Source organism: Macrobrachium nipponense, chromosome 49 (assembly GCF_015104395.2).
Source record: "Macrobrachium nipponense isolate FS-2020 chromosome 49, ASM1510439v2, whole genome shotgun sequence".
Lineage (NCBI taxonomy): Eukaryota > Metazoa > Arthropoda > Malacostraca > Decapoda > Palaemonidae > Macrobrachium > Macrobrachium nipponense.
In genome coordinates this window covers 19,552,032-19,576,728 of record NC_087224.1, presented here as the reverse complement: position 1 = coordinate 19,576,728, position 24,697 = coordinate 19,552,032, and the positions used below count along the sequence as shown (strand labels likewise).

The 24,697-nt window shown below is 40.7% G+C and overlaps 1 protein-coding gene across 1 annotated transcript in view; it reads right to left on the bottom strand.

The window, feature by feature from the left end:
- Positions 1-330: 330 nt before the first annotated feature.
- The window catches only part of LOC135205368 (uncharacterized), an 83,034-nt gene continuing 58,667 nt past the window's right edge, over positions 331-24,697 (bottom strand). The window contains 14 exon segments of the mRNA XM_064235860.1: positions 331-1,134; positions 1,137-1,255; positions 3,115-3,190; positions 4,347-4,519; positions 7,585-9,230; positions 9,665-9,816; positions 10,228-10,341; positions 11,427-11,697; positions 13,460-13,543; positions 13,989-14,159; positions 16,821-17,025; positions 17,669-17,802; positions 18,284-18,466; positions 19,370-19,546. Coding sequence (XP_064091930.1) covers positions 1,067-1,134; positions 1,137-1,255; positions 3,115-3,190; positions 4,347-4,519; positions 7,585-9,230; positions 9,665-9,816; positions 10,228-10,341; positions 11,427-11,697; positions 13,460-13,543; positions 13,989-14,159; positions 16,821-17,025; positions 17,669-17,802; positions 18,284-18,466; positions 19,370-19,546 — 3,573 coding nt within the window. The 3' untranslated portion in view covers positions 331-1,066.

Genomic DNA, 24,697 nt, shown 5'->3' with positions numbered 1-24,697 from the left:
TTCCTATGTAATACTGCTATTTCTACTACTTCGTCTGCCTATCACAACATGACTCATGTCTTTTATATAGTATATATGATATATATATATAGATATATATTAACTATATCTCATGGAAAAACACTGTGTTACCTTTGAAGGGGGATGGGCTCCGGATGATGTAACCCTTCTGATTATCAGCTCTTTATCTTTGGAAGCTTTCAAAACTGCAGGTATTTAATCCTAATCCCCCGATTCGATTTCCACAGAACGTGGCCACACAACTCCATCCTCACCTATAGGAGATCCGTTGAAGAGAATAATGACTATTTACTAGAAATGAAAGAGGGATTTTCGGTGGTACTCAAATTTATTTACATCGCAATAACTACTTTGCCAAGACAGACGGACATCGCTTACTGGAAACCTCTCTGAATGGTCTCAACAACCGCCATCTTGGAAGTCTCATCTTCGGACACCCATCTTCTACAGTAATAAAATCCGAGAGGGTCTGATCTAGTTTATCCTCCCCAGGGTGACAGTATGGGACACATGACACAGCCACCCTCCTCCTGCAAACCAGTTTGTCTGCCCGCGTGGGGATGGGGTAGGTACAGGAATGGGAGGGTAGGGAAGACATCCACCCTCCTCCTGAAAACCTGTTTGTCCACCCCAGGTGGAGGCAGGGTAGGTAGGGCATTGAAAAGGTAGGGGAGACAGCAGCCCCGGGTTCCAGCGCATGTAGTGCACACCAACAATCTCATTTTTCAATAAATAGTGTTCTGTAGTGTAGTTTGATCATAATCCTTTTACGTCACTACTAGACTATAAGAATCGTAAGCTATTTTCTGCATTGGCAAACTTTCGGTGTTTATATCATAAGGGAACTATCTACACGTGCCAGTTTACAATTGCATCCCGCTGTTTTCCAGTAGCGTACTGCACCTACCACTAACTAACATCTAAATCACTTGGTCTATTTTCTTCTCCGCAATAAATAGTCAGGAAACATCCCTCGGCAGATCACAGTCACCAGCTATCCACTGTATAAAACGCTCTTATTTACAAAGTCTACTTTCTGCGTTCGTCAGCAGGTGAGGCAGGGCAGGAAGTAGTCCTCTGGGGACCCAGCAACCAGGCCCTCCCCTGGTTGGGGACCAACAGACAGCGGACGTGGCTCTTGTGAAGCATTGACCTGCGTTTGGACACCATCCCACTCACCTCAGAGACTCTGTACTGCATGTTGGCTTCTTGGTGCAGTACAGCAACCTTCATTCTGTGGAAGCCAATGGTTATTTTCAGTGTCATATTCACATGAAGGTATGCTCTCAAGAATAAAGACTCATTAACTACTAAAATACCTGAATAAGCCAAGACTCAAGTAAGGGCAAGATATGTGGCATGGAACTATAAACATGGAATGGACATGCGCGTATATGTGTATTGACGCTGATTGTCACTGCGCAGCGCCATGGGAAAAGGTGGAGATGACGCTGAATTAAGCTATTAGAATATAGTCTTGCTGACGGTTTTTTCACTCTGTCGTCCTTCATTTTCCACCAATTTTAATAACTATAAGCTCATTGGAAAGCTCTTGAAAATTCCTTTTAAATGGTTATAATTAAGCATGTAAAAAAATACGACTCTGTAGTGTTTTAAATAAAGATATCCAGACATGCATTTTACCTGGGTTTGTTTTTCGCTCTACTGTTCCAAATTTTGTAATATGAATTTTAATAAATTTATCATTGGTTTAAAGCTCTTGAAAAGCACTTTCCAATGAACCCAACGAAGCACGCATATATATGTGTCTCAGACAATAGAAATAATCATGCATACCATGTGGTGAGACTGAGTGGTTTCATGTCTTTGCCATTGCGTAATGAATTTTAGGTACAACTAAAGCCTGCTGAACCCCTTATATTTAATATCCTTCCAAGTATCAAATTCTTGATACCCTACCTACTTTGCATTTTATGCACTACCTAAAGTCTTATCACCTTGCAATCCAGTCTGCATCACCTAGGGATTAACCCTGTCACCATGACACATTGGACTTAAATTGTTGGCTTATGCTTATTGCTTACTTATATCAGTCATTACTACAAACAGAAACACACTTGTTGATATAAATAACTAATTTTTACAGATCACTTATTAATGCCAGTCTTATCAATACTAATAATTTTAGGTCCATTTCAAATGTATTATCATGTAAACAGAAATTACTAGATTGAATAATGTGTACTATTAAATTTACTTGAACATAATGCAGCAAATGTCATAAAGGATAAGATATTGTCATAGAAAACTAACAGATTACACTCCAATCTGGCGAGGTGGGCATTGTGATACAAAACTCTCTCCACCCTTTGCAATGGCGGCATGCTGCGCATGGCAATTGCGCGCATGTCCAGTCCATGTTTATAGTTCCATGCTATGTGGTTCAAAGGCTATGAATCAACCTAAGTTTTTGGGGAAAGTTCATACCACTTTCCTAACTTCAACCTATCTAACTTAATCTATAAATAAATAGCCTTGCTTTACTTACCTAACATACTCTATCTTACTTAATCTAAACTACTTTGTCTTGTTATCTACACATCACCTACTCTGAGGTGCAAGTACTAAACACCATATGGTAAATACAAAGTAGATGGCCGCTCAAAGATATTGTTTATTAATACCATTTGTCGACCACCCAATACAGACATGCGTGTATATCATACTTTGATCCCGTAGGGGCTAGGACTAAAGCAAGAGTCACAAGGAGCTCCAGCCATGTTTAGTGAGAGCACCTTGGAGATGGTGACGCGTAGATAACAAACCAATGAAGCACCATCTAAACTAGTCTCACCTTACTGAGCTGAACCTTACCTTACATAAATGTTAACATAATTTTACTAGTCCCAACCATAAATATTTAGTCTTGACTTAATTTACCTTACCTAACATAACCGAACCTCACCTTAAATTTGACATGACAAAGCTATTCTCACCTCATACCAACAAGACTCTCCTTACGCGGCCTACCGTGGCTTTACCTAATTAACTAACTTGATATTTCTTTACCCAACCTAACCTAATCTTTCCTTGCGTAGCCTATCCCTCTAGAATCAGCTATTTCATACTCACTCAGTTTCTGACTGGCCATCTTCCACACGCTCATGAGTAGGATTCAACGTACCCACAGTCTTATAGGCAAACTGGCCTGAAAAATATAATTGAGGACAATTAGGGGATCTTTCCCAGATACTGACCCCGAAGGGTTTTCAGGGATCATTATCTAGGGCTAATATTTCTTGGGGGTTACCATCTTTATATGATATTTACGGTCTTGTTAATGTTTTTACGGTAACAGCCGTCGGGCGTGTACTAAACACGCAGCAAAGGGTTAAAACACTTGGGGGCCATTATCTTGGAAACATCCCAATTATGTTTGTTTGCAATACTGATACTGATGGGACAGGGATCTTAATGACCCTGTAAGTGAGGGCTGGAAGGAAATAATACACAGACAAGGCAACAGTGCAAATATTAGGAAAAACGGGAACAGGGAGAGACGTTGAGGAACTTCGCTGAAAGGTGTTATTTGGGATTCTCACATTTCCTAAGTGACCAAAAGAAGAGGTGAGGTGGCCTAACAGGTGTTACGAAAGCGTTATTCGTTATAGTTCACTCTTGAAAACTGTGTTAAACTGAAAATCACACAAAAGAAGATATGTCACTAAAAGCAACTAAAGAGAAAATTACCATTGTACATTACAAGAAAATACGGGGATTTATTCCACTCCTTATAATATGGAATACTTGGAATAAGTATTTGAAACACCTGCCTGATCACCACATCTCATAAATATTCTATAATCAGTGACCCCTGCAATGTTTACTTTCCAGATTATTAAGACCTTGCCATGAGATATGTCAATGTTAATTCTTTATTTTACAAAATTGTGGAAAGTCTTAAATTTTTTCTGCTGTGTGCACATAAGTTCACTTCACTCAGGAAGATTGAAGAATTCGAACCTGAAAAGAAGGCTGAAAATAGACAATACACTTAAAAGTATATCCACACGACAAACGATACAGTAACAGCGTACTGCGTAAGGGGGTTAGTGCTGTCAGGCATTATTTAAGGCTCTTTGCAGGGACCTTTCAGCCCCTAGCTGCAACCCCTTTCATTCCAATTACTGTACCTCCTCCTCCATTCATATCCTCCTTCTTCCATCTTTCTATCCACCCTCTCCAGACTTACTGATTCCTACTGCAACTGCTTTGAGGTTTTCCTCCTGTTACACCTTTCAGACCTCCTTGACTTTGGCCCAAATTCCACATTCTATTTCCATTCTATTTCTAGACTCCCTTACCAATGATGCCAGTGGTGTTGGGGGAGAGTATATTGTGCTCCTCCACGTAAAACCCAAGGAAGTCCTGCCCGAACTTCGTCTTGGAACGGGTGATGACCAGGTGGATGTCCACGTCGCCTATCAGGATCTCCAGCTTCTTCCGGTTCTTCAGGGCCACCACCACGTCGCCGTACCTGTGGAGCCAAAGGGTGTCAAGTTGAACTTGTTCCTCGGCTGAAATGTGACTGAAGGTGGCAAGTTTTCAGCTCAAATTTATCAAGTGAAAGATGTCTGAATGTGGTCAGCTTTCAGGTTAAAAGTCCTTCAAGATGGAAATCAATTAGGGTGAACTTGTGTGAAAAGTGTTGATTGCGAAAGTTATTCTAAGAATAAATGCATCATAATGCATCATTCTCAGTAAATCGTATTACAAGGTAAAGAATGTTTATTGTGTGAAGAAAGATTTTCATATGACAGATGGTTGTGAGGTGTCAAGTTTTCTAAGGTAAAAAGTGCTTTGGAACATAAATTTTAATAAATTTGGAATAAATTTTAATGCTTCAAGGTGGAATACCCCACATGGAATGATCACAAACTTATTCTCTAAATCAAGCAATCACGAAAACATCCTTTTTTGAAAATAAAACAAGAAACAGCTTATGATTCTGTGGATGAAACAAAAACAATTGGGCCGTTTTATATCTAACAAAATTATACTTTTTTTGCAATCTATGGACGATACATAATTCCCTGCTTAATACTAAAATCTGAGAGGTCTATCTAGTTTTTCTCCCCTGGGTGACAGTAGGGGAGACATGACACAGCAACCCACCCCCTGCAAACAGGTGGATGCCGGGTAGGTAAAGGAACGGGAGGGTAAGAGAGACTTCAACTCTCTTCCTGCAAATCTGTTTGTCCACCCCAGCTGGGGGCATGGTGGGTACGGGGATCGAGAGGGTAGGGTTCCAGCACACGTAGAGCATGACAACAAGCTCGCAAAACAATCACTACCAAAGGTGGATAGGTTGACGATCAATTAGTTAATATCCTGGATATCTCTCCTTTCTCAAAAGAGGCCAAATAACACCAAGTCCTTCCATAATATATTTGGGAAAACTACTGTTGCTTCACTATTGCACTAAATATCATTTATGAAGAAAAAAAAAGTGCGCGACATATCAAAACTCACTGGCAATGCAGTCCATTTATTGATTACATTACATCACTCATCAAAATACCAAGCGGACATGGCGATACGTGACCTCGCAACATAATTAGAAAGGGCCCTGTGAGTGGGAATTCATTAGATAAGATGGCTCGGCTGGACCATAAATTTGTCGAAAATAAATGAGAGAAGACTTTTTAAATGCCTAAATGCAGTCTTTCGAGACAGCCAACCAGCTCTCTGTGAAGCATAATTAAGAGTACAGTTAACCGAGCTCTCACGTAGCCAGCTAGTAGCTCTGCGCAACAAGAGTGTCACACAGTGTCTTAGATGATTATAGTAAATAAACTCTGCAAAAGTTAAGGTAGAGTTACCAGAACTCACCATAGTGGTCAATCGGATCTTTCTCGCAGTCTACAGGGTAAAATACACAGAGAACACTTTCCTTGTCAATGAGTCCCTTGCAAAATTTCGGTCTAAGAAAAGCTGTCAAACCCCAATCAGCCAATTAATCCGCTCTATAGAAAATTTTTTTCTTTTCCGAAGGAAAATCGGCAGCCAACTGGCTATTTCCAGAAATCAAGGCTTCACAAAATAGCCTGGTCCTACAATGGACTGGAATGGCGAGCAGGGTTTAGGCCAAAGGCCAAGAACTGGGACCTATGAGGTGTCATTCAGTGCTGGAAAGGAAATTGAGAGTAGGCAGGCGTGAGAGGTGTAACAGGAGGAAAACCTCACAGATGCACTATGAAATATTGTTAGGATATGGTGGATAGCAAGATGGAAGAAAGATAATATGAACGGAGGTACAGTGAAAAGGAATGAATGGGGTTGCAGCTAGGGTACGAAGGGACGCTGAAAAAAAGTTTAGTAGTGCCTAAACATGGCACTAAGCCCCTACAGGGTCCTACAAGAAAAGTGAATTAATGGACCTCATCCCTCTCGTGACGCGGACTGGCCTCTTGACAAGATGCAAGTTGAACCATTCAGGAAATGCTGAAGAGGGCAGAGAGACCTCTGACTTGGTAACCTTTAACTAGGTATTTGTGGGGTTGGACATCCCCCTGAAGTGTACAAGGACGATGAGGTACCAAAGGTGGCCAAAAATGAGAGCAGTTTCAATAGAGCTGAAGTGATTTCAACTCTGAGGGAAATCCTCAGTCATTCCTTAGCCAGAACTCTGTTTATCCTACTCTACCAGGAAGAGCAGTGCGTCAAAGCCCCCACAGCTATGAGATAAATGCTTCTTTCCTTTACTATCATTATTATGATTATATGAAACCTATTCACATGGAACAAGCACACCAAAGTGGCCACTGACTTCAAATTGAAACTTGCTGAGAATGTTGGCTTCAACCTCCCACAGCTAAAGACCCCCCAACACTGCAGCAGTAACAGAGCCTGTGATTTTGCATTGCACTGGGGGAGACGCGATGCCCGTGACATCTGACTGGCATGCCACGACACTAACCACCATACCAGCGGACCAGATGGAATAGAGCCAGTTGTCCTTTTGCCAGTGTAGGGGTTACTGTCTTGGAAGTATCGACACGAAAGAGAGAAAATAAAGTCTAACGAATGAGAAGAGTGTATGGCATTAGTGCCTTTTATCATTAATTAGTCGACTTTTCGAGAGAGAGAGAGAGAGAGAGAGAGAGAGAGAGAGAGAGAGAGAGAGAGAGAGAGAGAGAGAGAGTCTCAATACTGTTTTTAAAACAGGTGTTCCCCCCCTCCCCCCATCTATCCATCCATCTTTCGGTTTCTTTCGACAAAGGATATCCCCACCCTTCCTGGGCGTAACTCATCATCATAAGGTAATATTTTTCTGTGCTGCAGGAAAATAAGATTGCAAGGTGTTTACGAGGCAGAAGGGCCTATCCCGGATGGGTGGGTCTCATTTCGGCAATAGAGAGAGAGAGAGAGAGAGAGGAGAGAGAGAGAGAGAGAGAGAGAGAGAGAGAGAGAGCGTACTATATTTACCAATACAGAATAGTGAAGGCTCTCGCTTGCATTTCCATACAGGCTACCATAAAACGCTATCAAATTCACTTTCCAGATCTCTGAATTGTGGGGAGAGTACTAAGCTGTTCTTACCTTCTCCCAGCAGCTCTTCTCCAGGAAAAGGTCTTCTTGGGTCGCCCCTTGTGATGTTCCTCTACAGGAGGGTGTTCGCTTTCAAAATGATCTTCACCCAAAGTAGCCTCTTTGTCCGTTTCTTGAGTTTCTACTCGTTGTGGAGTTTGGTCTACAGCGACGCTGATGTTAGACCTCTGGATGAAAGTCACACCCCTCTCTAAAGTGGAGGCCTCCGTTGTGTGGCTGAATACGCTGGAATGTGGATGAATGTAATCTGAATATGCTTTGAATGAAGAATTCTGTGTAGGGGAATTAAGGTTTCTGGCGTGTGAGGCCAGATCAGGTCCATCTCTTGAACTTGGAGTTCCTCCAATTCTGTTCTGTGTTTCTTGTTGCTGATGTAGAGTTGTGGGATATCCTGTAGCTGGTTGTCTGAAGACTTGATGTGGGTGAAAAGCAGAAGGATTTCTGCTGAAGTGCGGATGAATGCCCTGGTCTCTGTCACTTGCGCTTCTTGGATCCTCTGTTACTCTTGGCTGGTAAAATAATGCTGACTGTGATTCTGTAAACCTATCCACTGCAGTAGCTTCTGAGGTTGCTGGAAAACTATTTCTACTGGCATTCTGTAGGTGCTCTAACAATCTTCTAGATGCTGAGTCCATAGCTGGTCTCAGGCCTCGAGAACTTTCAGAGGCATCTATGGTCATTTTACTGCCTCGTACCTCCGTTTCAGTCTGGAAATGGCTGCTGGCAGCAGCCAGAGGATTGACGGTTTTTTTCCTCGCATGAGTCTCACCATGACTTTCTTTACCATCGACTTGATTACCCTGACTGGGTGGAAGGCCATCATGAAACACGTGCAGATGAGGATGAGGTTTGTATCTTTGATCACCATATCTATTTCTATTCACTATTCCATCACTTCCATCTAACCTGGTATGTGGATGGATTGTACCGACTAGGTTCCTCAAGTAGGCATTTCTTTTAGATCTTCTGACTGACTTTCTAACCCTTCTTTTTCTTTGGATCTTTTTCTTTGGCTCTGATGAACTCGTAATTGAATTAAGCGAGGTTTTATGATCTGGAAATGTGGGCTTCATGCGAACCTGCGGAGGAGTCTGAGGTGCCACCCTACGGTTCGCTGTTGTCGATCTGACAACAAGTCTTCTTTTCCAGCTTTTACTGGGTCCTGGAATAGCTGTGTTTCCCATTCTCTTATTAGCAAGTATTCTTCTTCTTCTTCTCCTTCTTCTTCTCAACTTCCCTCGTATTTTGCCATCTTTATGATGGTGATTCGGCCCACTCCTACGGGTGACGGGAAGCTGATAACCTTTTGCGGAATCCAGGTTTCGCATGACAATGCTCCCACGTCTCTTGTGGTTGTTGTAGTTATAATCGTTCATGATGCCATGCCTCAAGATACGTTTGGGTTTAGTCTTGTGTTTTTGGTAGCGTGCAGTGGAATCCCGGAATCGTTTAATTTCCCTGGTTCTAGAGGAGTTCGTAGCTGAAGGATCCTCAGTTCTGCCTCCGCCAAGAGCCCTCCTTTCTCTGGGTATCTGTCCCTTGCTGTGACGTCGGGACTTCTTCTTGCCTTTTTGGCCTTTTTTACCTTTCTTGTACATTTTCTTGAAGGGCCAGACGGACCTCAGGACTCTTGGGATCTGTGACATGAAGAGACGAAACAGTTATACCACAAGGGAAAAAAAAAAAAAAAAAAAAGTTCATCACTTCCAACTAGTATAAGTCTATCTGTTAATTTAACTATCAATCATAACACTGCTGTAACATGAACAGATGAAATTGAGTAAGTACTGAAACTTTTCTGTAAAATATGAGAAACCTTTGTATTTATCTAAGTTTTAATTAGAATATTTCTTGGAAACAAGAAAAGACTGTGGAGAAGCTACCGTAATTTTATCTTTTCTACTATAGCTTTACCTAACTTTACCTTGACTACATCTAACTTTATGTCACCTTACCTAACATAAACTGATTTTACACTGACAAATTTGGTTTTATGTTACCCAACTGGGAATCTAATCAAATCAGCATCGTTTAACGAAAAAGAAAAGAAAAGAAAGCTGCATGGTATTACCTTAGAATTCTTGTGCCCCTGCAGAAATGTGATAGTGATATTATGAGGCGTAACAGTGAAGTTCACTTTGCCTAGACCCATGAAGAGCTCAGTGAAGTAGGTGGCTTCTGGTCGGCCTACTGCTGATGTCACTAAGCCATTGACAATTATTCCTGAAAATAAAATGACCTTTACTTCTTCTGCTCAGGTGGGTGTAAGTCTGGTTCACTCTGAACCATCTACAGGCAGTCCCCAGGCTAAGGCTGTCTCGGGTTACAGTGTTCCGACTCTACGGCGCCGTACCCGGTTTTACTGCGCTGTAACCTGGTTTTACGGCGCATACAGTACCGTTAGTGCCATTTTTTCCCCATCATTATAATGAAGTTCCGGTTTATGGTGTTTTTCGGGTCATGGCATACCCTGCTGGGAATGGAACCCCCGCCTTAAACCGGGGACTGCCTGTAACCCGATTACGAAACAGTAACAGAAATATTGTGAATAAGGTCCATCTCTCAATTCATTCATAACTGGAAGCGTGATGAAATCTAAAGTGATACAAAGTTCCCTTCCCTAGTTGCGCTGACCTGAGTTCTCGTCGCAGACCAGGCTCAGCACTTGTCCATGCTGACCGTGAATGTCGAAGCAGAAGGGCATGTCCATCCCGGGTACCTGCACCACGAAGTGGGGGTCGTTGTCACCTGTGGAAGGGAATAAGAGAGGTAATTTCTCCAGCAGAAATAGGATGAGAATTCCAAAGCGAGATACAACCACCATTTAAATAATGAAGACTGGAAGAGTCAGGGGATACTGAGGTAAGAAGAGAATGACAATGCTAGGATGTGAAGTTATATTTGAAGCATTATTATTTAAAAGGCAACGAATTGGCAACTTGATGTCACAGTAATTCAACCTAGACTTGATGGAAGAAGGAGCAGACACACAAAAGGGAGAGAGGGAGGGGCAGGTGAATGGTTGACGAAAAGCAGGGTTCCAATAGAGTGAAGAGGCTTTCCAACGAGGTGCCCAGACTTCTTCAAAATTATTCATCATTCACAATATGACCATCCTTCAGATTCCTTTCCATGTGCTTCTTTCAGTTGGAAAAGGAAAAGCTGATTAACGGATAACAAGTTAATAACGGTAACAAACAAATGTGTAGCCCAAGTGGAGGAAAAAATCAAGAATATGAAAAAGGAGCAAAATATCGACTTGAGAAAATGAATAGGTGCTTGAATGAATCATCAGAGAAATAATAGTAAGTAAATAAATATTACAATAGATAAACAAATCAATAAATGAATATGGTAATGAATGGAAGTTTCCTGCACGGTGCTCATCCATGATTCAGAAACGTAGGGATGATGCAGTGTCTGCTAAATACGTGGATGAAATGCAATGAAAATCAGTCTTAACGTAAATGAACAACAAAAGGTATTATTAAACATAATTATAGAAAGATGAATAAATAGACCAATACAAAAAACTATTAATATGCAAATAAAAAAGTAAATAACATAGAAATCATTCAATCAATGAAAAATGAAGCACATATGCAGATCGTGACCCTAAGGGTTTTCAGGAGTCTTTATCTAGGACTAATATTTCTTGGGGATCTTTTTCTGTATGATAGTTAGTCATTTATGCTTTTACCATCATCCCCAAATGGGTCAGTACTAAACAAGCCGCAAAGGTGGATACATACAAGGTCAAAACCTGCGGGGGTCACTATCTGGGAAAGATCCGTGAACAGAAATATCAAATGAGCAAAGACGACGAAACCTACCGAAGGAGAACCTGTTGTTGCTGGCCGTGTTGAGCTTGGTGCTGAGCGGCGCCGGAAGCGTCTTGGCGAATTCGGCTTCGCTCAGGAGGGCTAAGTGGTCGTAGAAGAGCGTCAGGGTGCCGGTGTTCGACTTCTGGTATCGGGACGCGGACTTGTGGCTGAGGATGTTCTGCCCTTCTTGGTGGGGCTCGTCCTCATCCTCCTCCTCCTCCTCCTCCTCTTCTTCCTCCTCCTCCGGTTTGAGGGAGGTCAGCTTGGTCACGAATTGGAACTGAGGAGGAAGAGTTCTCGGGGTGAAATATTAGTCTTCTTAGGGGTCACTATCTAGGAAAGATCCGAGTTCTCGATTTCACTGAGGTTATTGAAAACTACCATTTTGCTGAGGCTATCAAAGACTATCGACAGCTGTAAAAACTGGCACCTAATCCTGAGACTGGATTACCCAACGTTCCTATAGGACCTATACTTGCGTCTTTCAATGCTCCAAACTACAAACTTGCTAAGTGTCTCTGTTCCTCTGCTTGAACTATTAACCCGGAATAATTACACCACAAGCAATTCTTGTCAATTTAAAGATATGATTTTGGCTCAAGTTCTCTGATCCCCATATAAAGTCTGGAGGTAGAGTTTCCTTTTTCTTTTTTACAAATGTCCGCCCTGGAGTCAGAGTCTCTTTTACAATGTCTCCCTGTGAGTCAGACGATTGAAATTATTTTAAGTATATTTTTTACTCAGCTTAATTCTCTTTTTATTAACCTTACTCGTATTTTAAAACCTTGTTGGAACTAGCTTTGCTGGACACAGAATTTTTTTTATGATAAATTATACAAGCAGGTGAGAAAGTATAATTATGGGGGTCACTGGTTGGATCTATGTTCTCCAATATCTTTATGTGTTCCCTGGAGGGTCGCATGATGGACGAATGTCCTCTTAGTTACCACTTTTTATTTTTTATTTTTTTTATGAATGGTATGTAGATGACACCTTCGCCCTATTCAGAAGAGAGTAAGATTCCTTTCTGCTATTTGCTAACTCCTGTTGACATTCTAGTCAACAGGCATAATATGAGTAATTTTGCTACCACGATTTTTTGGAGAGAAAAAAAAAAAAAACTTTTACAGGATTAGGTCCCAATTTTTACAGCTATTGCTTTTATCGTTTTAAGTTGAATTCTGTTGGGAAGCTTTTCACGATGAGGTTACCTTTCTTTTAGAATATTTTAAAGCAATCGATTTCCCTCAAAGATGGTTTTTAATAGCCTCAAAAAAATCCTAAACGAGAAGTTTTTCACCAAGAGCTTTACTCTGAAGGCATCCAAACTGCACCTTTGCGCCAAGTTTCCATGCTGTCATGATGTGCATTTGAGACCAGAACTTACCAGCATTATTCAAAAACATTTTGGTGCTGTGGATGTTAAGCTTATTCTTGAATTTTAAGCTTATTCTTGAATTTTAAGCTTATTCTTGAATTTTAAGCTTATTCTTGAATTTTAAGCTTATTCTTGAATTTTAAGCTTATTCTTGAAAACTCCTTGATGATTGTTTCTATTTTAAATTGAAGGATCAGCTTCGTGCTGGGATATCCTCCTCGCAAGTATGAATATTCTTCCTTCGAGAATACACACTCCCAATCTGACACACAGGTCACCTTTATCATTCACTTCGGTCACTATAAACCTTCCAAATACTGTTCACCATCTTATGTGTAATCACCTCTTCTAGTATTTCAATCATCAAGCACAACAAGCACAGACACCCTCCCACTATGACTCTTTCGCTTCCTTGATCATCTCAACTTAAAGCAATCCTTTAAAAAGCCCATTCATACCCTAAAAAGGGCCTTGTCTTTGCGTTTAGACTAAAGACCCCCAACACTGCAGCAGTAACTGACCATGATACAGAGCCAGTGGTTTTCCACCACCCTTGGCGGAGACGCGAACCGCCCGCGATGCATGAGTGGCATGCCACGGCACTCACCGCCGTACCAGTGGACCAGCTACTAATAAAAAAAGAGATATGAGTAAACTTGCTTACCTGCAGAGCTATCTCAAGGGCGCGGAAGTTCATCTCCGCCTTCAGGTTCCGATCCTCCACTACCTCTTGCATCTCCAGCAAGTCCTCCAAAGGAAAAACAAAAATTAATAATTAGTTAACAGTAGTATTTCATAGACTTTTTTGTCCTTGTAAAATGCTTTCGACATTGAAACAGCAGCAACAACAAAACAGCAATAATAATAATAATAATAATAATAATAATAATAATAATAATAATAATAATAATAATAATAATAATAATAATAATAATAAAATTTGAGGAAAACTTTGTTGAAGGGAATGGCACTCCTCATTCTTCCATCATGTTTCTATTATGGCAGCTACAGGTTTTTAAATTAGTCTACAAATAAATCTCATTTCATGTATTCCTTCGCCAAATTTTCTCTTCATTTTTGTTGTTGTTTCTGCCTACTATTCAGTTCTTACATTGATTAATAAATAGACATGCAATGCCATGAACACACACACACACACAAGGATATACATATGTATGAAATCAATCTCGTACCTTGACGGTGAGATAGGCCCACAGCCTCTCCACATAGTTGTCCCTTTCGACGGCCTTTTCGGGGGAGGATATCCTCGAGACATTCAGTTGCAGGGGTCCTTCGTTCCCCCGCCCGGTTACCAGAGGCTGCACTTCCTGCACGCCTTCCCTCAGCTGCCCTGCCAACACCATCTGGGATGAAAGGTGGAAAACGGTAAGGGATCTGACAGAAGACGAACATTTAGAGAAGTGACCCCTTACAGTAGTTCGCAAGAGACCGTTTTCTACGATATTTTATCTTGCAGGAGACCGTTTTCTACGTTACTTTATAAGCGACCACCTTCCCGAAAATCAGAAATAATGGCCTTAGTTTGTGACTTGGGAGATCAATTCACATCGAAAGGAAAGTAGAGGTATCGAGGAGTTACTTCCACGGACCCTGGCTCTTGACTAATGTCTATACCCTGGGTTACAGGACGTGTTAAAGTACTTTTTCGGGAAGGTGGTCGCGCTACGGTAGAGGCCGGCCATTCGCTATTTTACCCTACCTACTGTTCATGCTTCTCTTGTACATACAAATCAATTTATATTATGAAGAATTTTATCTATTTTTCTGATAACTCGTCTTTCATAATCTGCGAGACTGTTAAGTAATTGGCCTACAGTATTCATGGTGTTATTGCGTCAAGTTCTGGTATTACCAATACTAAAATAAATCATGGTATTAACAATAGGCTACTTTGTACATATATATAAAATATACGTATATATTTTATTCTGGAGAAAATACTGTATCAACGATTGTGTAGCGGAGATGACTATCTACAATCCCGTTGCAGTCTCCAAATAGATGATATAATACAACCATAATAATATATATATATATATATATATATATATATATATATATATATATATATATATATATATATATATATATATATATATTTTAGTATCGGTAATATCAGAAAGTGACGCAGTAACGCTATGATTACTATAGGCCAATTACTTAACAGTCTTGCAGATTGTGAAAGACGAATTACCAGAAAAATAGAGAAATTTCTTTATAAGATGAATTCAGTTAACTCTGTCAGTCTTTTTAATAATAATAATAATAATAATAGATAATAATAATAATAATAATAACAGATTTGATATAAGACTAAAATTCTGATATCATATACACGATTAAATACCAAGACAACATGATACCAGAATATGAATTAAAAATACGACCATTTTCCCGAATTATTTTGCATTTTTAAGTGAATCTTGATCTATATTTTTTTTCTAATATTTTAAATTTGTTTTTTTGTATGGTCTTAAATAATGCCCTTATTACAACAGAAATCATCATAATTAATCCTTGACATGGAGAAACATTGCCACAGTTACGTGTGGGTACAAATTTATTAAATAATAATAATCTCAAGAGAGAGAGAGAGAGAGAGAAATTATTTATAAGTAATATTTGTATCCATACGTAACAGTGGAATCGTTTCTCCACTACTTGTAATTAACAAACAGATAGGACTATCAACAGAAAAACAACGATCAAAATAAGAAAAGAGTATATATATATTCATATATATTAACTTTATCACTTACACAATTGTTTTGTGCATTAATACAGTTAATGACAGGAGCTCATTTGAACTGGGCCGTAGATATGAGCCGATGAGGAATGTTAGTCCTGGAAAGCTTGTAACTTTTCCTGGATAAATATCTCTGCTATATTCTACCCAGTTTAAATGGGATCCTGTTATCAAGTATCTTTTCCCATCGTTATCCCTACATTAAGGGGTTGGTTGCCTGTTGCGCCTTCTCCTCCACTGACTTCTATCAAAGGCACATCATCCTCCAGCAAACCTCTTCTCTCCATATCTTCCTTCACTTTATCTTACCATCTCATTGTCCGTCTCCCTCTCGATCTTCTTCTGCTAACAGGTTCCTCCCAAGCCCTCTTCACTCCCTCCTCGTCATCCATCCTCATCACATGCCCGTACCATCTCAGTTGTGACTCTCTTATCACCTCTGTAATCTTTACTAAACCAACGCTTCTTTTTTCATCATTTTCCAATCTCTCGGGTAGCAATATTCCCATAATCCACCTTAGCATTCTCATCTCTGTTCTCTCAAGTTTTACTTCCCCTTTTCTTCTCAGAGTCCAGGTTTCTGTTCCATACATTAACACTGGTCTTATCACTGTGTTACATATCTTGACTTCTAGCTTGATTGGCATTTTCTTATCACATACTACTCCAGCTACCTCTCTCCACTTCCCCCAGTGCAGCTTTTATCCTACTGTCAACTTCAGCCTCACATCCTCCCTCTTGGCTTAAAGTAGATCCTAATATTTAAACTTTTCTGCCTGTCTCATGATCGAGCCTTCTTCTTTCTTGTATTACCATTCTGTCTCTATCTTCTTTACTGCTCAACAAAGCCTATGTTTTATTTACATTCAACTTTAAGCCACCCCTCTCTGAAGACCCCTGCCACTCTCCAACCCTTCTCTGTAGGTCCTCCTGTTATTAAGTATACATACATACATACACACACACACACACACATATATATATATATGGATGTTTCCCAAAATAGTGAACCAAGAGGCTTTTAACCCTGTACACACCCAACTTTGTGTCGTCTTTAGCACAAGCCAGTTGGGACTGACCTTAAAAACGTAAACAAAACACTGTAACTAACATAAAAATAATGACCACCAAAAAATATTAGTCCTGGATAACGATCCCGAAAACACTTGGGGGCCACCATCTTGGAAAGATCAACATATATATATATGTATGTATGTATGTATGTATGTATGTATACAGTAATGACGAATTACCCTACCTCATCCCCAGCGTAGAATGTGGACGGGCCCTGTTTAACAACAGAGTTGGGGTCGACCTGATCGTCCATGTACATGATCTCGATGTCTGTCATCAGTGGAGATGAGATCTTGTCGTAGAAGCTCTTGAGTTGTTCCGCAGGCTGAGTATCCTCATCTATCTTACCGGAGAAGCCTTGATTGTCCGTGCTCACCTGTCTCAGTAGCCTTGAAAAGAATAAGGTTTGGGTTAGGTTAGGTTAGGTTAAGAATAAAATGGAAATTAATAAACTGGTAACAATGGTAATTAAAATAATAATATAGAAAATGATCAAAACAATGACAACAACAACAATAGAGCTGTGAAATCTAGTATTTGATTCTAAACTGTTATGAGCTCACAACAACTTCTCCTGTCACCTCCAGAATATCCTTGTGACGCTGCGAACAGTATTGTAAAAATGTGTTAGGGAAACAGAATGAAAATGGAAATGGATTTGAATTAGTGAGTCTTTTTTTCCCCATTATGAAATGGAATAGAGAGTTAGAACAATGACCAAGCACTGGGACCTAAGAGGTCATTCTGCACTGGGAAGGAAATTGCGAGTAGGTAGGTTTGAAAGATGCAACAGGAGGTAAAGCTCGCAGTTGCACTATGAAACAATTGTTAGGGTGGATAGCAAGATGGAAGAAAGAGCATATGAATGGAGGTACAGTAAAAGGAATGAAAGGAGTTGCAGCTAGGGGGGTGAAGGGAACGCCTACAGCGCACTCCATGAGGTGCACTGATGGCGTCCCCGCATCAAGGCTTTTCCTATTATGAACTGGAACGTGATTTTTCGCCGATTTTTATCAGTCATAATAATAATACCTCATGTCAGCATCATGCCCCAGTCCCAAGGAATGAATTGGTAGCTGGTGGATGTTGGCCTCGCGGACATTCCGTCTCAGCTGGGAGGGTTTCTTCTCACCAAGGTTGGCCCTTCCGTCCGTCAGGAACACAACCTGGAAAAAAGCTCTCGATAATATAGTGTCTGCTTCATTCAATGTACATCTGGCAGTTGGTTAGCAAAACGACTATCTTCGGAATCTGATAAACAAGTTAATAGCTGAAGAATTTTGCATTATTTTATATGTTAAGTTACTCGGTGTGAGCTGGACTTTTTTTTGTTAAAGATTAACCACCCTTGCTATACAAGAAATTGGATAAATCTGTGTGTGTGTGTGTGTGTCTCACACACACTCACAGATATAAACACATAGATCTTTCCTAGATAGTGACACCCAACGGTTTTAACCCGTTATGTATCCACCTTTGTAGCATGTTTAGTAAAAGCCCATTGGGGATTACAGTGAAAAACAAAAGACTGTAAATATCGTAACGATAATGACACCCAAGAAATGTCAGTTCATTGGGGTCACTATCTAGGAAAGATCCAAACACATAGTTGTCTACAACTTCTCATCTACAAAACCATACTCATACCTGTTTGGCTCCTGAAGTTAGATTGAAGTTATTGACATCCTGCAAAGCTCTGAGAAAGGCCTCGTTGAAATTTGTGCCGCCCAATGCTTGTAGCCTCTGGATGCGAGTTAAACTTCGTTCCACTTCTTCGGGCACGGCCTTGAACACCCCGAGTGAAGTTACGCGCGTTGAGAAAACCAGTATCTGTGGGAGAAGTTTCGATTTTAAAAGAAAATCACATCAACATAGATTCCTCTTCCTTATGAGCAAGGAACAATGCCATCTTGTAGCCTGGATATGAACCATAACGGGGTTTTAATTTGGGTTCACTTTGAGCGTTTGAGCTAAGATTTCTTCTATTTTTTTTAATTATAGCAGGAGCCAAAGATACCGTACTGAATTTTTAGAGACCTGGATAATCCCACAGAAGCTCGACTTGACATGACATAACTAACCTAGCCAAGGGAGTGCCATTCTCATTAATTACATAAAATACAGTACTACAGTACTACAGCATATACCACAAATTGTTTTATCTTTCTATCCACGATCTCGAACTTGTGAGGCACTTAAAAACTAAAGACAATCACATGAGTAAGAAGGAGACTATCATTAAAGATGATCGACATTAAATGGGGACTGGCTCCTTTTCTTTATTTTTGTGACCAACGAGTCCTTCGTAATTCTTATAGCTTGCGAAGCAGATGCACTGTACTTATCTATCTGTGAGAGACAGAGGTCTTTCATTCTTTACTGGCATCAATTTTATAAGAAAAGTGATGCCTTTAACGAAATATAAAAAGTATTCTACGAATAACAAAATCTTCCAGTATCAGAACTGTTTTGTTATTGCCATTTCACCAGCTAGTCCCAGACCTCGTCTGAGGTCACAAGGTAGAAGGAAAAGGGTCATTCAGAAACGGACCCCAACAGAGATGAAGCTAAGAACTCACCTACGGGCTGAATACTGCACCAAAATCACAACATCTCTACTTACAGATCTATGAGACCCTTGGAACTGAGACCCTGGAACGCTATAGTACTACATCACAACACACCATCCTCACACGGACCTCGGAATTTTCAGAACTCATAGACTGCACAAACCTCGAAGGAGTCCTCAGGAGGGAGATTGGTCAATATGGCCCCCATGGCCACCTTGAGCTGAGTCAACTTGCCGTTGTCGTGCATCGAACCTGACACGTCCAAAACGAAGACCGTGTGCGTAGGCAGCTTTGGCAGACCTTCCGGCGAGAAGCGGTGCACGAAGAATTCACCCAGGATCTGTCATCAGGAAACAAGAAGAAAAAAAAAATCTATGTATGTGTGAATGTATGTGTATATATATATTATATATATATATATATATATATATATATATATATATATATATATATATATATATACATATATATATATACATATATATATATATATATATATAGTATATATATATATATCCATATAGTTTTATATATATATTTCTATTAGTTTATATAATATTATATATATAGATATATTATATATATATATATATTATATATATATATATTATACAGATATACTATATAAATATAATATTATATAATATATATATATATATATATATATTATATATATATATATATATATCATATATATATATATATATATATATATATTATATATATATAAGTAGGAACAGTATGGCCACATCCAGAAACTCCCCAGCATCTCCCAGTTATAAATTAATTCATTTGTTTCCATCGCCAACATTTCAGGGTACAAATCCCATCTTCAGGGCTAAGAACAGAGAAAATTATATATATATATATATATATATATATATATATATATATATATATATATATATATACATTCGAATCTTCAGAGGGCGTCCATAATACGAGTTGTAAAAGGATGAAGTTTATTATAGTGAAACGTTTCGCACATGAAACATCTCTGCATCATCAGTCTGCAAAGAGCAATAAGACAAATAAATAACATATAAAACCATAAAACACAAACAGAACTCACATGAATTAAAATAGTCTTAAAATTAACCCCCCACAAAAAGGTACAAAGTAAAAACAGTATAAAGAGAGAGAACACCAAAAACACTAACCGTCCATGAGGAGAGAAGATGGAATGACCTGTCGTCAAATGCAGGTGACGACGTTAACTTTGCCAGGTATAGAGTGGCTGAAGAAGCATTACCATTTAACGAAGGAACAAGTCTCTTAATGTATAATGACTCGAAGGTAGTTAAGTGATCAGATGTTTGACATGATCTATTATTGTTATGGAGGAGTAATTTTAGTTTATATTTGACAACATCTACAAAGGTTGTGTGAGAGAGAGAGAGAGAGAGAGAGAGATTGGTGGAAGAATGAATGGGAGTGGTTAGATGGCGGTCGGAAGCATGTCTGTTGTGGCACTCTGTAGGTAGTCAATGGAAGTCTGTTACGAGAGTTGTAAACAGTGAGGTGTCTGGTCAAGTCAGTGTTGGTTTTGGCAGCAGTTTTCCTTTGGTGTTTCGTTGTTTGTGTGTTATTTGATAGATTTTGGGGTTGTGAAGTTGTTGTGCATGTGTCTGTCTGGTTGTGGTGAGGTTAAGAAGGTTGGTGGTGCATTTTCGGTGTCTGTTAGTGGTGGTTGGGGCAGGGTTGGTTTTGGCGGGTGTTGTACTGCTGTAAGTCGTGTGGTTGTCGGTCTTTTTTTGCGGTTGGTGTTTTCAGGCTGCATTTAGTCGTTGGGTTATTTAGTTTTTGTGGGGTGTGGGTCCCGGGTGGTTGATTTGTGTTTGGTTGTCGGCGGTGGTTGTGTGTTTTGGCTAGCCTATAGCCTATATCCAGTGGACGACAGCACAGCCTAGTCCTAGGTATCAGAAGCCAGCGGTGAGTACCTGTTTGTGTTTTTTGTTCTGTATGTAGGTATTGGGGCAATTGTCCTGCTGTGTTTTTTAGTGTTAAGTGGAAAGTGTGATTGAGGGTGGGTTTGATAGCCAGACAGGTTAAGTTTATGTGGGGAGGTTACTTGTTTTTGTGATCCCGCCACATTATTTTTTTGGCGCCCGAACAGGGACTGCTGGTGTGGCAGCTGCAGGACAATTGGTCTAGGCTAGTGTTTGATTGGTGAGGAAGTTTGGGATGGAAGGATTGAGTGAGGTGGAGAGGCTGAAGGAGGAGTTGAGGTTGGAGAGGGAAGTAAGAGGACAATTAGAAGTGGATAATGAGAGGTTAAGGGTAGAGTGTGAGGAGCTGAAGAGCGAGTTAGAGGAAATGAGAGGAATGCTAAGGAGTGCAAAAATGGAAATGGAAGAAGAAGTGAAAGGAGCAGAAGAGAGAATGGTTGAGAAAATGGATGAAAAATTCTTAGGGATGATGAATGCAGTGCAGGAGATGATGAAGGGGTTCATGGGAGAGGGAGCTGTAGGGGGTAGGCCTACTAGGTCTTGTGATAGGCCAGAAGTGGTAAAGACAGTGGAAGAGCGAGGGGATGAAACTACGAGTGACGAAGGTGACTTGTTTGTGATAGGTAAAGGAAAGAATGGGAAAGAAGAGGAGAACGAGGACAGGATAAGAATAAACCTGAGGACAAGAATAAGAAGGGGGCTGACGAAAAGAAGACGACTAAGGGAAAGAAGGTTAGGAAGGATGACGGACAGGATGAGACTAGGAATGAATACATTGGGAAAGGGCTGAGAGTGATTTGGATAGCGGTGAGTGGAAACAGGTGGGTAGAAAGAAGGGTAAGAAGAGCGTAATCAGGAGCATGGATGTTAGCATGGAAGTTGATTCCCTATATTCGGACGAGGTTAAGAGGGATCAGAATGGTAGTAGCGAAAGTGAGAATGAGCGGGAAGTACGAAAGGCTGTATATATGAGAGAGATACTAGATGTGCACAATACGAGGAATATGGTAGTAGGGACATAGGGGATTTTTTTAAGGAATATGAGAGGTATTGTGAGGCAAAGTATGGGGATAATAAGAGAGTCTGGGCAAGAGAGTTGGGTAGCTTTTTGACGGGATTTTTGTTGAATATGTATGGGGTAGTGATGAGTGTGGGGAATGTGCCTTATGAGAGTGTGAAAGCCAGGATTGTGGAACAGGCGAAGAGGATAAGGAGTAGTGTTAGATATAGGAGAAAACATGGTTTTGATGAGGTAAGAATGAATGTTGGTGAGTCGTTGTCAATGTATGTGTGCAGGTTGGAAAACATTAGCCAGGAAAAAGTTTGGGGATGAAGGGATAAATGAGTGTAAAGAGTTAGTGAGGAAGTTGTTGGCGACTGTGCCTGAGAGTGTGTATGAGTTTGTAAATCTGAAACGTAAGGAGAAAATGCGATGGACGAATGAAAGGTTGTCGTGGAACGACATTTTGGAAATAGTAGAGGATTATGAGTTGGATAGGTGTATGAAAGAGAGTAGAAGTGTTAGTATTAGGACTGAAGTGGCTGATGTTATACCAGAGTTTAAGAGCTTATGGGAGGCAGTTTTGGAAGGGCCAAGGCGAATGGCAGAGCAAGTGGTTGATAGGAGCGTTAAAGCCAGTAACGTAAGTATGGTTAGCCCTAAGAGAGATCGGAGTGCAAGCGTTGGAAGATTAGGGTCGGTTAGTCGTGAACGAGAGCAGCAATGTTACAGATGTGGAAAGCTAGGGCACAGGAAGAATGAATGTTGGTGGGCGTTGGGAGCTTGCTTCGGGTGTGGGCAAACAGGGCATTTGGTGAGCGAGTGTAAGAAAGATAGGGATGTTAAGTGTTACAGGTGTGGGCAAGTAGGGCATATAGCAAGTGGATGTCGAGGTACTCGTGTGACTGAGGTTTGCGGTAATTGCGGGAAGAATGGGCATTATGCTAGGATGTGTAAGGAACAGCGGGCAAAATGTGTTGAATGTGGAATGGAAGGTCATGTGGCGAGTGTGTGTAGGCGAAAGAGGATGAGTCAGGTTGGAGTTCGGGAAACTAGGTACAAAGGGTATTCAGTTGGGTGGGTCCTCTGGTGTGCGGTCAGTAAGAGTGATGCATGTGCGTGAAGGATTGTTGCATGAAAAAGGGTTTGGAGGAAGAGCTCATGAATGTAATGAGTGTAAAAGTGAGGTGCAAAGGGGTGTGTTTTGGTTGCTTTGATTGATACTGGGTGCAGTGTCAGTGTTCTTTTTAAGAATGGATGTGACAAGTTGCGGAGTGAGTGTGAAATTAGGAAATGTAAGGGGAGGGGAGGTACGAGGAATAGGAAATTTGGGTATGCCTGTGGTGGGAATGTTGCGTGAAAATGTAGAAATCGAAGGGGTAGTGATGGAGGAAGGTGACTTTTATGTGATCGAGGGAATGAGTGATAAGTATGATATGTTGTTAGGATACAGGTTCTTGAAGAAGTGTGGGATGGTGGTCCATCCGAGCAGGAATATGATTGAGTTGCATAGGAAGGGGAATGTACATGGAGAGTTGTACTTGGATGGGAATGGAGGAGTAAGCAGTAAAATATGGAAGGGAGTGCCGTTGGTTGCGAAAGAGAGTGTAAAAGTGCCGCGAGAAGTTGGAGAAGTTGTTAGTGTGAAAGTTGCGTGGCCCGATAGTCTTGGGATTGTCAAAGGTGACAAGTGTGCATATGTGGTTGAGGGTGTGGATGCGAACAAGTTGGTAAGAGCGAGTGTGCATGTGTACGATGGGATTTTGGATATGGAGAATCCTCGGGTTTTTGTGGCCTCATTGCCGAGTGTTAGGAAAAAAAGCGAGTGCCGGGGTATAGTGAGGGTGATTGTGTGGGGTTGTTGTATACGTTGGTGGATGTGGATGACGAAAGATATGTTAGGGTGCGGCGGGTGATGACAGGTAGCATGAAAAAAAGTGATGAGTGGAAGTATGATGAGTTGAGAGAAAGAATTGAGGTGGATGAAAATGTTGGTGATGACAAGAGGGAGGGAGCGTTTGATGCAGATGTTGTGGGATAGGCGGGGTGCGTTGAGTCGGGGTGACGAGGATTTCAGGGGATCTAAGCTTCCAGAATTCAAGATAGTTTTGAATGACGATACCCCCATATATCAGCGTCCCCGACACTTTTCTGCGCCTATTGCCCGAGAGATTGAGGAACAGTGTGAGGAACTTGAGAGAGTGGGAGTGATCGAGAGGAGTGAGAGTGCTTGGAATAGTCCCATAGTCCCAGTAACGCAAGACAGATGGGAGTTTGAGGATGTGTGTGGATTACAGGAAGGTGAATGAAGTGACTGTGAAGGAGCGATTCCCGATGAATGTGTGTCTGATTGTGTATATAAGATGCATGGGATGAGAGTGTTCACAAAATTGGATTTGGTAAGGGGCTATTACCAGATGCCTCTTGAGGAAGGGAGCAGGCATGTTACGGCTTTTTCGAGTGGTAGCTGCCACTATCATTCAAGAGGTTATAAGTTTTGGATTGGCTAATGCGCCTGCTGCCTTCCAGAGGGCGATGAATG